The sequence below is a fragment of the Cyrtonyx montezumae genome, unplaced genomic scaffold (assembly GCF_038088225.1).
Source record: "Cyrtonyx montezumae isolate F1298 unplaced genomic scaffold, pur_monq_1.0 scaffold_10, whole genome shotgun sequence".
NCBI lineage: Eukaryota > Metazoa > Chordata > Aves > Galliformes > Odontophoridae > Cyrtonyx > Cyrtonyx montezumae.
The window spans coordinates 46,301,408-46,316,848 of record NW_027071826.1 but is presented as its reverse complement, the minus strand read 5'-3'; the positions used below and the strand labels follow the sequence as shown (position 1 = coordinate 46,316,848).

General features: G+C 36.2%; 1 protein-coding gene across 5 annotated transcripts in view; it reads right to left on the bottom strand.

Moving 5' to 3' along the window:
• The window catches only part of USH1C (USH1 protein network component harmonin), a 44,158-nt gene that overhangs the window by 4,708 nt on the left and 24,009 nt on the right, over positions 1 to 15,441 (bottom strand). The window contains exons 15-18 of one of the 5 annotated variants that reach the window (XM_065755256.1): positions 14,601 to 14,677; positions 13,831 to 13,880; positions 11,456 to 11,608; positions 10,977 to 11,061 (exon numbers count right to left, since the gene is read on the bottom strand). In XM_065755256.1, the coding sequence (XP_065611328.1) occupies positions 11,479 to 11,608; positions 13,831 to 13,880; positions 14,601 to 14,677 (257 nt within the window). In that variant the 3' untranslated portion in view covers positions 10,977 to 11,061; positions 11,456 to 11,478. Of the gene's footprint in view, positions 1 to 10,976; positions 11,062 to 11,353; positions 11,609 to 13,830; positions 13,881 to 14,600; positions 14,678 to 15,441 lie in introns of those variants that run through there. The other 4 variants (XM_065755255.1, XM_065755254.1, XM_065755252.1 and 1 more) reach the window with 4 other exon arrangements.

Here is a 15,441-nt window from a genome sequence, read left to right as displayed (position 1 = left end):
AATGAAAAACATAATTCCATCAGATAACAAAGAAGACTGTAAATGGAGAAAAACACAGAAAGATAGTAAATAGCCTGTCCTGACAGTCAGAAGAGATTTTAAAACCTTACATTAAATCAGCAGATAGACCTGGCCACACTGGAACAATTTTGAGGACCTGTTTACAACTCTACTGATGCCTCTCTATGCCTGAAGGAACCGAACACATTTATCACAGGCAACTACATTCTGCCATACTCTAAAGTAAGCCTTCTTGTGACTATCATCACACCAGGCACTATTTCATACTGACAGAAGTGATGCTGTTATGTACATATCACCAGCACTGCTCCATGAAGTCTAAATTGTAGGACCAGACTCTTTCAAACGTCTCTACTCTTTTGGCATTTCAGGGAGTTGGCTGCATGCCATGAGCAAATAATGCACAAAAAAAAGGGTTTTTTTGTATGTAGTTCTGCAGAGAATGGAGAGTCCACATCTTACTTAGTATTTAAATAAGGATTGGTTGCACTGCATTAGTTAACTGCTATTTTTTGAAGAACTAAGTAAATGCAGTTTGATCACAGGCTCAGTGAGGAAAGAATTTCGTCTTGTGGGAAAAAAAAATTCATGAATTTAGAAAGCATATCAGCATTACAAACACTTCTTTTTATACTGCAAGAAACATTTTACAATGATAGTTACCTAAATAACTAATAGATTGAATAGCTGAATTTGTAGAGATCTCTTGTACAACAGCTGTAGTAGATCTCTACAGTCTTGGAGCAAACAACTTAGTGGGAAGAACTCCAATCTCAACCAAGTCATTAATTCATTATGTAATCTAAAGCAACTCATCGAACTCTTTGTCCCAAGTCATCCTTATGGAAAACAGATGTTGCCCTTGAAGAAAATTTTCCTGGGAAAGCCACTTCTAAGTGTTACAAAAAGTAAAACTGCACACAACAAAACAAACCTACAGATGAAGGAATTAAGTGATTTGGATTCAACAAATGTACAAATGCAGCCATAATAAAATGAACATCCTTTGAACCACAGCAAATCTTCCCAGAAACAAGCATCATAAATTCAGCGTGTAGACAGGGCACACAATATGCAAGCAAGGGCTAATAAACAATACCAACTGTTGTTAGCTAGGCTATTCCTACCTCCTGCACATCACGGGGGAAAGTTATGAATGTTCTTGACAATACTGTGAACTATAAGAACATTCAAAGGAATAAACATCTGTAGAATACAGAACATCAAAATGTTTGACTACACTGAAACAACTGTCTGGACTTCCAGATGAAAGTTAAAGCTACTGCTTCAAATGGGAAAATATTTTATTTTAAAAAGTACCTAAGCCAGTGGCACACTTACTGAAGTTTCTAGCACCTATAGTAAATAAGAACTGATTGAAGTAAAGAGAAAAGAAGAATTAGAACTAATATTCATTTTTAACCAAACATTCTCAAAGTTTGATCTGCTATCTCATTCCAAGTCAGTTTTCCTTTCTGACCCCAGCCTTCAGCTCATGCCATCTGAAGTCAAAGCATTTAAGATTTTGCCAGCATTTCACATACTTATTTGACTGCACCTACAAAACAGCTCTAGTTCATGATTTTCATAAGGGTACATAATGGTTATTGAATATAAAAAAAAAAAGACAAACTAAATGAAAGAAAAGTCATTATTCATCTTCATGCTTTATCAAAGGTTCACACTGTGAGCTTAGAACTTTGCCTGCACACTTGCATATAACATAACGATACATGTAACTTAGCTTGTTCTAAGTAAAGCTGTTTTGGACAGAAAATAGCACCTTTAATAGCAACAGAGAAGTCAAGCACAACGTTCACGTCAAAGCACAATCTATTAAAACACAGAACAGACAAAGACAGAGATGGAAGTTTCAGCACTTCAGGTTATTTAAAGCTGCACAGTGGAAAGCAATAAACATAATAATATAGCAGAAAATCCTACGTGATATGGAGGAAAGACTTTATGAATAGGTCCACTACCAGTTCTTCTGATTTCCCACTAACAACTATGTTATAATAAATTATTTACTTATACAAATGAAGCTATTACTGAAACCGCTTTAACTGGAGGATAAAAGAAATAAACAAAATCACCCTAGAAATGTATTTAAAAACAAAAACAAAAACCACCATTCAGGACACTTCTCAGTGCTCAGCAGTCATAAATTTTGCACTATGTAAGTAGCTAAAAGATGTTTCAGTCTGAAGCTCCTGTCTAGGCTACAGGATGGCATGCACACTGCAAATTTTCCAAGGCTAGCAGTTTTCATGCACTAGTGTTGTCTTATGTCCTTTGTTTTAGAAGCTGAGCAATAAGATTAAGAAAAGAGTTTTTAAATCCTACAACCAGTCAGAAGAGGTAGTACCACACAAAACATGGAAAATGTTATTTTACTTGTTTTTTGTTAGATCTAAATGATGAATTGTAAACCACCATCCTTTTAAACATCTCTTGTGGCTGCAAAAGAAAGAACATGGCCAAACCAGGCATTAACTTCTTGCTGTAGAAAAATATTTTTTTCCACTCTTCTCAGGACTGAATCACAATTTGCACTTTTTAGTATGTATTCTGTACGCATACCAAATGTTATCAAATACAAAAAGGAAAGAATTCTAAAGGAACTACACATGTAGTGCACACTTCTGTATCTCAAAACTGCTCAGTCCCTCCCCAGCCACTTAACAACAACAGAATATTTCCTTTCAACACAAATAGTTTTGGCATACCTATGGTCAGCAACTGAAATTTCTGACTACTACCTCTTACTACATTGTATCCAAGGATTTTTTTGATACACTTCAGCTTCTGTCCTGAAGAATCAAGCTTTACGTCTTGCAAGGAGAGCTTAAATATTCAGTTATTTTCAGAAGTCCTATATCCAACCACGTGAAGTACATGAGAAGAATCATTTGCAATTGCATCAAAGCCTTCTAAGACACAGATGTTTGTGATAACCAGGAGAGAAGGCTCACGTCCACAACGGTTTTGCCCCTCTGAAAACTCTACCACTGAATCCTACCCATCTTCCCATGTTCTCTGAACCAAAACTTAGCTAGCTTTGCCGTGAGTGTTTTTCAGTTCACTCGACCACTACAGAGCCACATAGTTGAAACTGCATTTGACCCAAAGGAACTCTGTATTCAGGATCAGACTCAAGATTTAATTCCCATCCATCACATCCCTGTGTATAAGTGAAAATACTTCAGTTTTTGAGAAATGTTAAAAAAATCTGGAAATACTTGCCTGAATTCAGTTATAATAAAGACTTAAGCAACCAAGTCTTCAAAGCTCCTAGATAACAGGAAAGTTTTATCCATTCTTACGTATACATATAAGTGTATACACAGACATATATGTAGATGCACGCATACTATATATACTTACACTACATATATATATTTATACATATGTTGAGAATAGGATCCGTGCAAGACAGAATCTATACAAGTCTTACTCCACGTACTACTACTGCAGCTTCAAATGCAGCCAGAATGATTAACTCTTACTGCACTAAGATAAAAATAGAGCAAAGAGGTAACTGGTCTACAGAAATAATTTACAGACACATTTTTCCTCAAAATCCTATCAGAACATTATTCCCAGTGAAATTGTGATTGTCCAACAAAGTCAGGAATCTAGATTATTGATAACTGAAACAGTCTCATGACCTGGACAATGAGTGTGGATTAATATAAAATTAATTTCCATAGGGAAATCTTAATACCATTTTGTCACACTAATTGTAAGCAATGATAACAAATAAAGCAATATTTTCAATTTGTACCAAGTCTTCCTCATCACACATAAGGGTATTACCAATTTTTCATACTACATAATATTTTCATATCAGGGATTTATTTTTCAAATTTTGATTGTAATAGTCTGCAGATTATGATTTTTACTCTTGTTAATCCTCATCTATTGAATTTCAAATTGCATGGAAGTGATTAATTACTAAACATAATTAAAATGGAAACTTCTCACATACAGCTGAAGGATATAACTTTGCTAGAGGGATCTCTATCTTCAAGCTTATCCATCTGCCTTATCTTGAGCAGCTTACAGAACTTGCTTTAAGTTTTCATTTCAAACTATTTATAACAGAGAAGTTTCACAGCAAATATGTTTATAGGAATGCTGATTACCAGGTAGCGTTTGAATCTTTTCAAACTAATTGGGAAAGTAGAGGAATAGTTATGGAAGAAAGTAACAAAAAATCCATCCCGTTGTCGTGAAATACTGCTAGGAATATAGTATATGTCATTTCCTGTCAGACAGAGCATAAGCTTTTAATTAAATAAATGAAATACAAATGTGATACTTTGAACTACACAGAAAGCTCACGATACAGTATACTGCCCTACTCTTGCAATTGGACATACATGCGTATCTACACACGTTCATACAATCGCCACACAACCCTAATTGTAACAGAATAAGCAATAATTATCTTCAAGAATAATGCTATAACTACTAATTGATCAATCAGTTATCTTAGATAAAATTCCTGGGCTGGCATTTGGGAGTTATCACTTGCCATAACACTATTTCTTTCTTTTTGGAAATCCATGGCTTACCTTCCCTTATAATGGAGTTCTTGAATTTATGTTTGGTCCAAGAATATTTACCCTAAGAGTTTCTTCTTCATCTACATTTGAAACAAATATTGAGTAAAAACTAAGAACCTAACTGTGAATAGACTTTACAGCAACACTGCACTATCAGTTTTATTGAAGACTAAGATATAAAGATGTATGCTTTTCTCTCTGCAAACAAAAGAGTGAGATGTGCAGGTACATTCCAAGTACATTTATGACTATTTACAGCAGAAAAAAATGAGCATAATAAACTTTTTACTATATCATTTCTGATAAAGAAGCATACAGATTGTAGAAATGCAAAAATAGATTGAAACATCTGCAGACTTTCCTACAGAGATTAAGGCTCTACACTGCTCTGGAGTTATATACCCCTGTACAAAAACCTCACACGAAGAGGGCTCTTATATGAGGAAAAACTGAAAAAATATCCTTCTGTACTTACCATTAGTGATTACTTGAAAATCATTCTGCTAATTGAAAATCATATAATGAGACAAGCACTGCGTCTTAGAGAAGTCAACAACAAATCCCACAGTACTGTAACATTCACAAGAAAATAAAAGCATTAAAAGGCTTACCAGGGCCTCCGATTTGATAGTCGGCCTGACCATAATGTTCGGGTCAGGATGAAGCATAACTGGTTTAGAGATTATTGGTACCCCTGGATGTCGTTGGGTAGGTGGACTTGGTGCAAATTGCTATGAGGGTTAATTTAAGAAAATTACGGTTTGCAGCATAATTCATGATACACCATCATTTCACTCCAACACAGTTTACAGCAGTGAATTTAATGGTACTCATACAACAAAAGGCTTACACAACTCTTTTAAATGATATACTGTCAAAATTAACAAATGAACGTACAATTTCATTTAAATTCAAACAACTTTCTCCCTTAACTTTTGGCTTCACCAGCAAGATTATGGAAAAATCTTATCTCTGCTTCTGGCATTCATCCCATTAAGGCAATTAACTAAATAAGAAACTAAAGAAAAAACGCTAAAATTGAATGTAAGAAGATAGTGAAATTTTAACCCATCAGTGGCTAAATGTAATAGCACAGGATGATATTGGCCAGGACTGCAGCGATTAGCTTTCCATGTAAACAACTTCAAGGTAACTCACTCAAAGTCAAGAACAAAGGTTAATTATGCTAACTACCTTCCCTTGACTCTACAAAGTACTGATATCCAGAGTCATTTGAAATCTAATAATCTAGCACACACTAGCTATGAGACTGAATCCACACTTCTTACTCAGCCAAAATGCATACTGACGTCAAGCGTAGCTGCATTCAAGTAAAAAGTTCAAAACTGAGCCCTGTGGGTTTAGTTTCTGACTTAACCCCAGCAACTCTCAGCACACTCTTGTCAACATTTCTCATCAGAGACGTGCTGTATTCCAGATATTATTCATATGGTACGGCTGTATCTTCTGAAATTATTTGAATTGCTTCCAGTAATTTTCTTTTTTATATTTTAATAGGGAATTTATTTATTTATAAAGATTAAAACAAAAAACAAGTGCATTGGAAAGATCCCTCAGTTCATGTAGACATCTCTTAATTAATGTTATTCCCCCCTCCCCCCCCAGAAAAAAAAAAATGTTACTTTCTGATCGTGAAGGGTGAGAAGGTTCACAGATTAACTTTGTTCAAGTCATACTGGATGATTTTTACTGGAGCTGCACAACTTAGAGATTTTTCTAGAGTACCTCAGAATGGGGAAAACTGACACACATCTAGCCATCCTGAATTTTTACCAGTGCAAATACTGAACAAATTAATGCGGTTCTCAGAAGAAAAACACCTTACTGTGCAGCAGCCATTATGTTTAAAATACAGCTCAGTCCCCAGCTCTATGTCTCTCAGCAGAAAAGCACTCTTGTACACTCAGTAATGCAGAGACTGCATGCAACATGCAGACTTTGACTGTATATGGCTGAAGGGCTGAAATATGAAGTCTTCAGATCATTACAAGTCACTATCACTACCTAGCGTTAGGCATCTTGTAACACAGCAGTAGATATCTAGATATATGACTACAAGTGCTAAGTCTGAAATGAATAACCATGCAGATTGAGACCCTTGACCTTTTCTTTACATTAACATTACATGTGAAGTTCATAAAACTACATTCAGTATTAACAACACATGACGTACCAGTGGACTGCTTGACATAGTAGATATTTTGCCAGCGTGGGAGGTGTTTCTTACAACCTAAACAGTAGCATACTTAGTACTGGGTTCAGGTAAAATATACAGTTGCTAATGATTATATGAAAGTGATCCATTTATACCAGGTATTTTAATAGCTGGTTGCCAAGAATGTACTTGACAGGAAAGTACATTCCTTTTGTCAGGTATTTGTTAAGAGCTAAATTGGAAATAGAGTGATCTAGGAGGAAAAAATAGCACCACAGAAAAGATTTACAGTTTTGAATACTATCAGCAAAACCTTCTTGGTCGATAGCAATAAGTCTTGTCTTCTTTACATTTTGCTTTCATTTGCATAAATGCAAGATATTCTATTCTGGAAATCAAACAAAATGGTTTTGTTTCACTTGTGGCATTTTTTAAAAATAGGCAAGGAGAAACTCTCCACCTACTGATTTCACTATCATGTCTGATACCACATTAGCAATACTAGGCTACTGCTAAAATATTGTATTCTTATACATTAATAATATTATATAATAATACTGCTTATAAGCAAAGCAGCTCTGGTTCAGTACTAGCACTTTATTAAGAGCTTGGTTGTCTCCTCATAGAGACTACTAATTATATTTATTGAGAAGTAGCCTGCTGTTACTGAAGGCTACGTAATTATTCTTTAATTACCGATCTTCTGCTCAAACGTCTGGCAGAGAAAAAGTAACAGAAACAAACACTGGAATACCTGGGTTTCAGGTTAGATCCAGTTTGGAAACTCCTGTATTACCTTTAAAAACAAACCTGAGTATTTTCTATTAGCACTACTTGCATGTGCACGTATTTGTGGATAACAGAGAACTCTTGTTATCCATAAGAACATCTGACATGTCCATTTCAGTGGGTGTAGCATATTCTTGGCACTTCAAACTTGTAAACCACACAAGAAAAAGCCCTGTAAGAGGTTAGGTTTATAATGAAATATACACAGTTCACATTAAGGCAGTTATTTACGTAAAAATAATCTGCCGGTTTCCCCCAGGAAGCGATATGTTTGCATATCCTTTTTCACTTCACCAAATACATGCAAAAGCCTGGTACTTCCAAGTAAAAGTGAAACAAACACACACACATGATAGTGCACTCAATAAATCCATGCAGGAAAAAAAAGAAGTAGGAAAGAAGTGACCAACATGACACTCTTTTGTTGTTTCAAACAAACATAAGAAATTTCTGCAACTCAAATCTCATCACAGTGCTTTGTGAGAGGAAGTACTATGCAGCAGCTACCATTTTTCCGCTAGAATGAGATCTGGCACAAGATGTTTTATTTGTGATCCTCTTTTAGATTCTAATTAAGTTGAGATATTTTCTGTAGAAAAAAATCTCTAGCTCTTAAAGTCAGCACACCTGATTTACAGGAAGATTACCAACTCTTGTTCATTTAAAATTATTTTACTGATAATTTATGCTGTTAAGCTTTTAAAAGTTTTGTCTTCTAATTTCAAGCAAATTCTCTTCTTCCAATTTTTGCCCCAACAAACAAACCTGATAAAACTTTAAACATTTTCGCAGCAGTGATTTTCAATACACAGATAACTTTCTCAAACTTAAGTTACATTTGCTACATGACATATTTTAAACACTGAAGTCCAAATTTTTTTTTTAACTAATACATTCTGCACAAAATATTTGCACGTGATGGGCCTGCAATGCATCCAGGAAGCGCAAAGCAAAATACTCTAAGCTTAAATTCCAAGAATAAACAAATAATGAAACAATCTCTGGACTGCACTTGCTAACTATCAGACAACAAAACCACTTCATTCCTTTTAAATGCTCCAAAGAGTAGACTGACATATGCAATAGATGAAGTGAGTGAGGGAGCTGAGGAGGGAGACCAGGCAGGGGAATGGTAGAGGCACATGCATCCAAACAGATAGTGAGGTCACCTGGGAAGCTGGTGTTACTGTTAGGACTGGACCTTTGGAAAGTGGGACATTTAATACAGGAAGTGGCTGAGGTAATGACACCGGAGAAACTGCAGGCGGTGGTGGAGGAAGTGGTCCCACATGTTTTTCAACTTCATCTAAGTTTATATCATCAAGATCTGTGGTATGAAGCTGCAGGCCACCAGCAAACCGCCTCATTGAAGTGGCAGAGGAAGGAGCAGAAGGACGTCCACTTGCCAACTATGTGTGAGAGAACAAAAATCTGCCTTACCAGTTCATATCTCCAACAGCTCTGAAGAAATCAATGGCAAATCCTACAATACCACCCAATCTAACTGTTCCTGAACCAAAATCTCCTGCCTCTTTGCACACAATTCCCATGAAGTGTTTCTGTGGAAGCTTTTTTACATATTAAAGGAAAGTAGCTTAAGACATACCCTGAAGTTTCAAGTCATTTGAAAAAAAAAAAAAGAAAAAAGGGAAGGGAACAATCTGCACCAGATCATAATAGAAAAGGAAGAAGAAAATGTGAGCAGCTATCAAAACAAAACTGCATCAGGTTCTATGAAATCAATATCTTCAGGAAGCTCTGGACTTTCTAATTCCTATTCATCTATGTAAGACTTACAAATTCCACAGCTTGAACAGAATAATCCACTTGCCTCCCAGAAAGTTAGGAGAAAGCCTTTGCAGGTATGAGGAAAGACTGCATATATGCTGTTAGAGTTGCTAACATTTCCTTTAGACATTTATCAGTACAATTTAAGTCTGCAAAAACTCCAGTTGATCAATGCAACTTAAGAAATTTTAAAGAGAGATGAGCTGTTCTACAGAAACATGCATCTTAATCTAATCTGACACCATTTTCCACAAGTGGATTTCTAGTGATGTTCTTTGAGATCTCATGCCATAATCACTTTTTGATACTTAGAAAATATACATGTTTATTTGGCAGTTAAACAGATCTTGATTGCTGTCATACACAAGCAGCAGTTCAGGCTGGAAGTACCTGAAGATAGTTCAGTTGCATCTATTTCCCATAAAATTTAAAGATGCAATGCTTCTATGAGTGTAACTGCTTGAGTAGTTTTGTAGAGGAATTGTATAGAATAATTATACACCATGTAAAATAAATACTCTCTATGAGCTCCACCAGTTATCTCAGATGAGGTTAGAGCTCCGCAACAGTGACTTCAGACTATGATGTTCCCTCCTACTGTCCAAGAAGAGGTACAAAGATCTGGTAGAACACATAGCTGCAGTTACGTAGGGAGAAAAAACCTCAGCATAATCACTCCACCACTCTGTAGACCTGCACTGAAGAACCAAATGGATCCAAGCCTATGAGGAGGAAGAACAGAAGTCTGGTTTTTTTCTGGGCTGCTGCGTATTGACCCACAGGAAATTCATCAAATAGGGTTCCCCAAGGGGCCCCTTTGAGGTTGTGTGGTTGCACTTGCATGGGATCCCAGAGGAATTCAGTAGACTGCAGTGGTCCTCCTGAAAGCAGCTGTGCTTGGAAGAAAGCCACACAACAGGATGGTGGGAAAGCCTCTCTCCCCACATAGAGCCACGTAGCTCTCAGAGACGATCACTGCTCGCAGCTTTCTTCAGCTGAGGGGACTATTTAAAACAAACAGAGGAACCTATCCTTTTGGAGGTTTTATTCTTTTGTCACTCTTAATCTGTCATTTTATTAGTTGCAATTAGTACTTGTAATGATTGAAATTCAAGAAGCATTGAAGAGATGATTAGTGATGTTCTCATTAGCATAGAATATTAAAAACACAGCTGGATATTGTACTTTCGTTTACTAAGTTTTATTGGCAGCATGTTCTGCCTATCCCAAAGAGCACTCATGAACCAATTAAATTGTTTATTTTGTAGTGATAGCATACTGAAATGGACAAACCAGAAATGTTATCATTGACCTTTAACAAAAAAAAAAGTTCCCATAGTTGATAGGGATGACATCAAATGCTATAGAATCGGTCATTAACGTTGGAAAAGACCTCCAAGATTATCCAGTCCAACCATCAAATAAACATTGCCATTCATCAATTGCAGACAGTTTTTTGTTCTCCCCCCCTTCTCCTTTCTTGGAAAGGAGGCTGAGAACAAGACAACCACTTTTTCCTCTATAAAAGCTGTTGTTTTTAGGAAAAAACCTGAGAGTTATTCTGAGTTTGTGCAGCATATAGAAAAGCCAACATTTTACCTCAGGAGACTCATTTTCCACAGAGGAAATCTGTTCTAACCGTGTCTGACAAAGTCTCTCCACCCAATGCTGCACCTTTTCTGATTCTTCCAGATCTTCTCGTTCTGTTTCAGATACCTTAAGCATATCACCAGTGCATTAAAAAAGAAGATTGGAGACATAGTTACAGTGCAAAGGTTTCAAGCTTATGATATGCCATTTAAAATAGTTTTACAACTAACTGTGCTTTTCAGAATGACTTTCTACCCTGCTGACTTCCATTAAACTCATCGCTAGATGTGCACACTAAATAAATGCAGAGCTTTTGCCTCACTTGAACAAAAACTGACTGTAGCTACAAGCAAACTTGGAGACAGAGCAAACTTGAAAACAGTTTTGATATGATGTTAATTTTTAAACACTGTTATCTTTGACAAGTAAATAAATGCCCTACTCAGATACTTCTACTGAAGATTCAGCTCATTTTCCTCCTCCAATATAATTTTGCAACTGATAGGAGAAAACAACATACCTCCTGCACAAGACGATTTATTTTCAGTTGTTTTTCTTTCTCCAGCATTCCTTCTTTTTCTTTGGCAAGTCTTTGCTCAAATTCCATTTCCTTTTTATTCTTCTTCTGTTCACAGAAACTGTCACTTTTTGACTTCTTTTGCTCCTTTCCTTTCTGGGAATTTTTTATTATTTTTTAAGCTAGATTTTTACGTAAGCTAAAAACATGGTAAACTTCAAGCTTAGTACATGAGCGCCTGCTTTGAAAATTGAAGTACATTGCAATTCCTAATTGCTTTTCCTCAGCAACTTGCTAGAAATTCAGCCTCTTTTGGAGCACCTTCACAGAGCCATTTAGCTTATAGAAGACTTGAGAGTTCAACTTACTCCTCTGCAAAGCTACAACTGTAGAGCAGATAGACTATTCAAAGTTTTACAGTGGGCCTACACAGTTTTGATTAGTTATATCATCTCTTCATGCATTTTTACATAGCATGAGACTGCTTTCAGATGCTCATGTACACATAGATGTGAACACTGCTTAAAAAAAATGCTTTATACATCATACATTCTAAACGCAACGTTGCATGCCTTAATAGAAACAAGCAGCTAAAAAGGAGAGATCAATGAAGGAACTAAACTGTACTCAGAAAAGAATTCCACATTATGAAAACCAAAGAGTCCCTACCACCAGCAGCAAAAATCAGCTTGTATGTGGACTAATCTGTACAAGCCAATTCTAAAATGTTGTATGCACAACGCAACCGAAGGGCAAGACTTTTCCATAGTCTTTTAGAAGCCTGTGATGCTGTTGGATGAGTTCAGTGCTAAGTTGACTACTGCCCTGCAGTTTAATCATAGCTATTGCTGGAAAAACAGTAATCTTTGGAGATAAAAGAAAACTACCAACAATCTTAAGTCAAACATCATCTAGCTTCTCATGTTTTAACAACACAATTTTGGCACATTTTATTCAGGGCTAGTTACTTTGTTCTTTAGTAACAATTTTTGATAACATTTTAGCCTCTAATACGTGAGAAGATACATTAAGTGCTATCTATGAAATGTAGTATCTGGACGGTAGCAGGTCAATCTACTTAGTATCAGCATCTGAAAAATGACTGAATCTAAAGTCACGCTAAGCCCTATGCATGCCAAAGAGTTTCAGAATATCAGGAAGTGTATCTTAGCTGCATTCATTGCATTCAGATACAAAAAGATGACTCATCCCCTCTGTCCTTGTCCCCCCATGAATTCAGTTAATTTCCTAGTAAAATTATTTTAAGTACAGAGTGAAATCTTGTTTTTAGTACACACACAGGAAATAGACTTGCAATTTTCAGCAGGAAAAAAATTTACCATTTGAATAATTACAAATATTTCTAGAAGCAAAAGATTAAGAATATTATACTTTCAAGTTTTAGTTCACATTGTGTAGCAGAGTTCAACAGGAACTGAGTTAAATCTTTATTACTACATGTAAAGTTATTTGGAGGGTCTGTAAATTACCTTGGTCAGCAGCCATAGCAAAGTTCACCTATTTGCATGAAGAGTCTGAATTTACATAACATGTATTTATCTTTGTCAAATGATTCCAGCCACACTGGATTTTATATATTTCAGATCCAGAATGCTTTACAATCACTAGCAGTATGAAGCAGCATCAGAGTACACTGTTCCTTATTCTTTAAGAAAATCAAAGCCACTAACATTTCTTACCCTCCCAGAAGGTTAAAATCATAGCCACAAATGGTGACTCATATTTCCTCTGTCCTCCTCAGTAACCTTGAGTTCCCAGGAGAGAGATCTGAGCCCTCTTTGATAGTTAATCATATCCCAGTAAATCACCATTGGCCATCACAAAAACAAACAATGCAAAAACCTACAATATAACTGAGATACACTGAAAGAAATAAAGAGAACAAACCACCAGCAGGAATAAAGTACTACTTGGAACTGCAGTAACGTTTTAGATGCAACTCTACAGATTCAAGAAGTATTCTGTCACACTTAAAGATTTTCTGGTACCTCTCTGTGCAATTCACGCATCTCAGATTTATGTGCCTTCAGTACTCTCGCTAGAAGATGAGCAAAAGTGTGACTGGGAACTGAGCACTTGACTTCCATTGAACTTTTGCATCTTTGAAGGCTTTTATTGCTTATGGATTTATTTATTATTTTGAGGACTTTTGGACTGATGCTGAACGCCTTCTGCAAAATACACACGATTCTAACAGCAGCTGGCAGGTTTTGAGAAGTCATAAGTGCTCTAAAGAATGCATTCCTAGGCAGATATAGAAATTAATAAGCTTTTCAGATGTGTTAAATGAAGAGAAGAAAAGAGAGGAATTAAAATTCAAACGCACAGCAAACAAGCTCACTTCTCACACTCTGTACCTTGCGGATTGTGGGAAATTTTCCTTCATACCGATAAAACCATCCAAAAGCTACAAAAAGGTAAAGGAAAAGTTTTTTCTTTTAAGAAAAGTCAAGGTCTAGTTCAGAACAATCCCTGTTGATACATATAGCATTTATTCGGAGGCGCTACAAATTTCATTATTATACAACAAGTACTTAAAACAACTTCTTCATTTATGATAGCACAGTTAGTCACAAATATCCCTTACTTTGCTGAAATGTACCTTATACTTAGCTAAGCCATCATTCAGAACCATACACCCATATGCGCTGCTGAGATTTCCGAAGATGAAGTCCTACTTTACACTAACTGAAACAAGACTTACCAAAATGAAAAGATATTCAAATTAGCTCAAGCTTACAGGAGAACACAGCAGTATTTGGGGAGACAAGAAAAGCTCAGTTCCCTACAGTGAACTATTTACAGGCAGGTGCATAAATAATAAAAAAGATTAAAAAAAAAGGAGTAAAAATCAGACAAAATCTAGTTATAATTTTACATAACACACAACACAAAGTTCTCAGTGTAATCCATGTTTCTGTAGGATCGACGTGTTTTGTATTCTTATTGGAGTATCTTTAGAAAGCAGTGACAGTAGCAGCATGATAACCGTTCGTCATACCGAAGGACCATGTATGTTGCTCTAGCAAAACCAGATGATTGTTCAGTGTCAAGACAGATTGTCAGGAAGAAGTGAAACACAGGAAGGGTCAGAATCAGGATAGGAAGTTAAGGCTGAGTGGCAAACCTGTTTGTTCTGCTTCATGATCACTTCATCCATGTCATCCATTTCAAGTTGGTCATGTGCAACTCCCTCTAAATCTACTAGAGAAACAAAGGAGGAAAGGAGTGAGGAGACAGAAATGACAGATTAACTGGAGATTTACATGAAATAAAGAGCTCAGCAATGGGTGACTAATAGTTTTCATGAAATAAGAAAAATTGTAATGAGGTATTTTGCCACAAAAAAAAAAAAAAAAAAAGCCCGTTCAGATCAAATCAAATTCTAACTTCTAAATTCCTCTAACTTCTAAAGCAGTTAAGATTTACACATGGCCAATTAGTCTGCTCTGCAATAAAGACAAATGTACAGAGGTCAGCAGCTTTTCCTGCCAGCCATCAGAAGTCCTGAGATGTCTGCCTTCAGAAACAGATAAGAACCTTCTGTTGCATTGCCACTATGGCAAGCACTGTACAGGGAGAACACTGTCCAGAAAAGTTAGAAAACTAAGCAGACAGAACACTTCCCCTGTCTCAGTTTCTCACCCATGGAAAAAAGAGCTGACTTAACCACTCACATAATAAATAATGTAATGGAGTTAGGACCCAGGTTTCCCTTAAATTATGTAATACTTGCTCCACAACCATTTCCCACCATTTATTTTATCTAATATAATTTTGGTACACTCCAGTCATCATCTATTGCTCCCAACTTAACTTCTTAACTTCAAATTAAGCTCCAAGCACCTTAAATTCCTTTAGAAAACTTACACTTCTAGGGAACTCCTCATTGAAAAGTTGCAGTGTACAGAATATACCCCCTCAATCTCTCAAATAATTCTGATGCAGACAGCCCAGCGATATCAGGT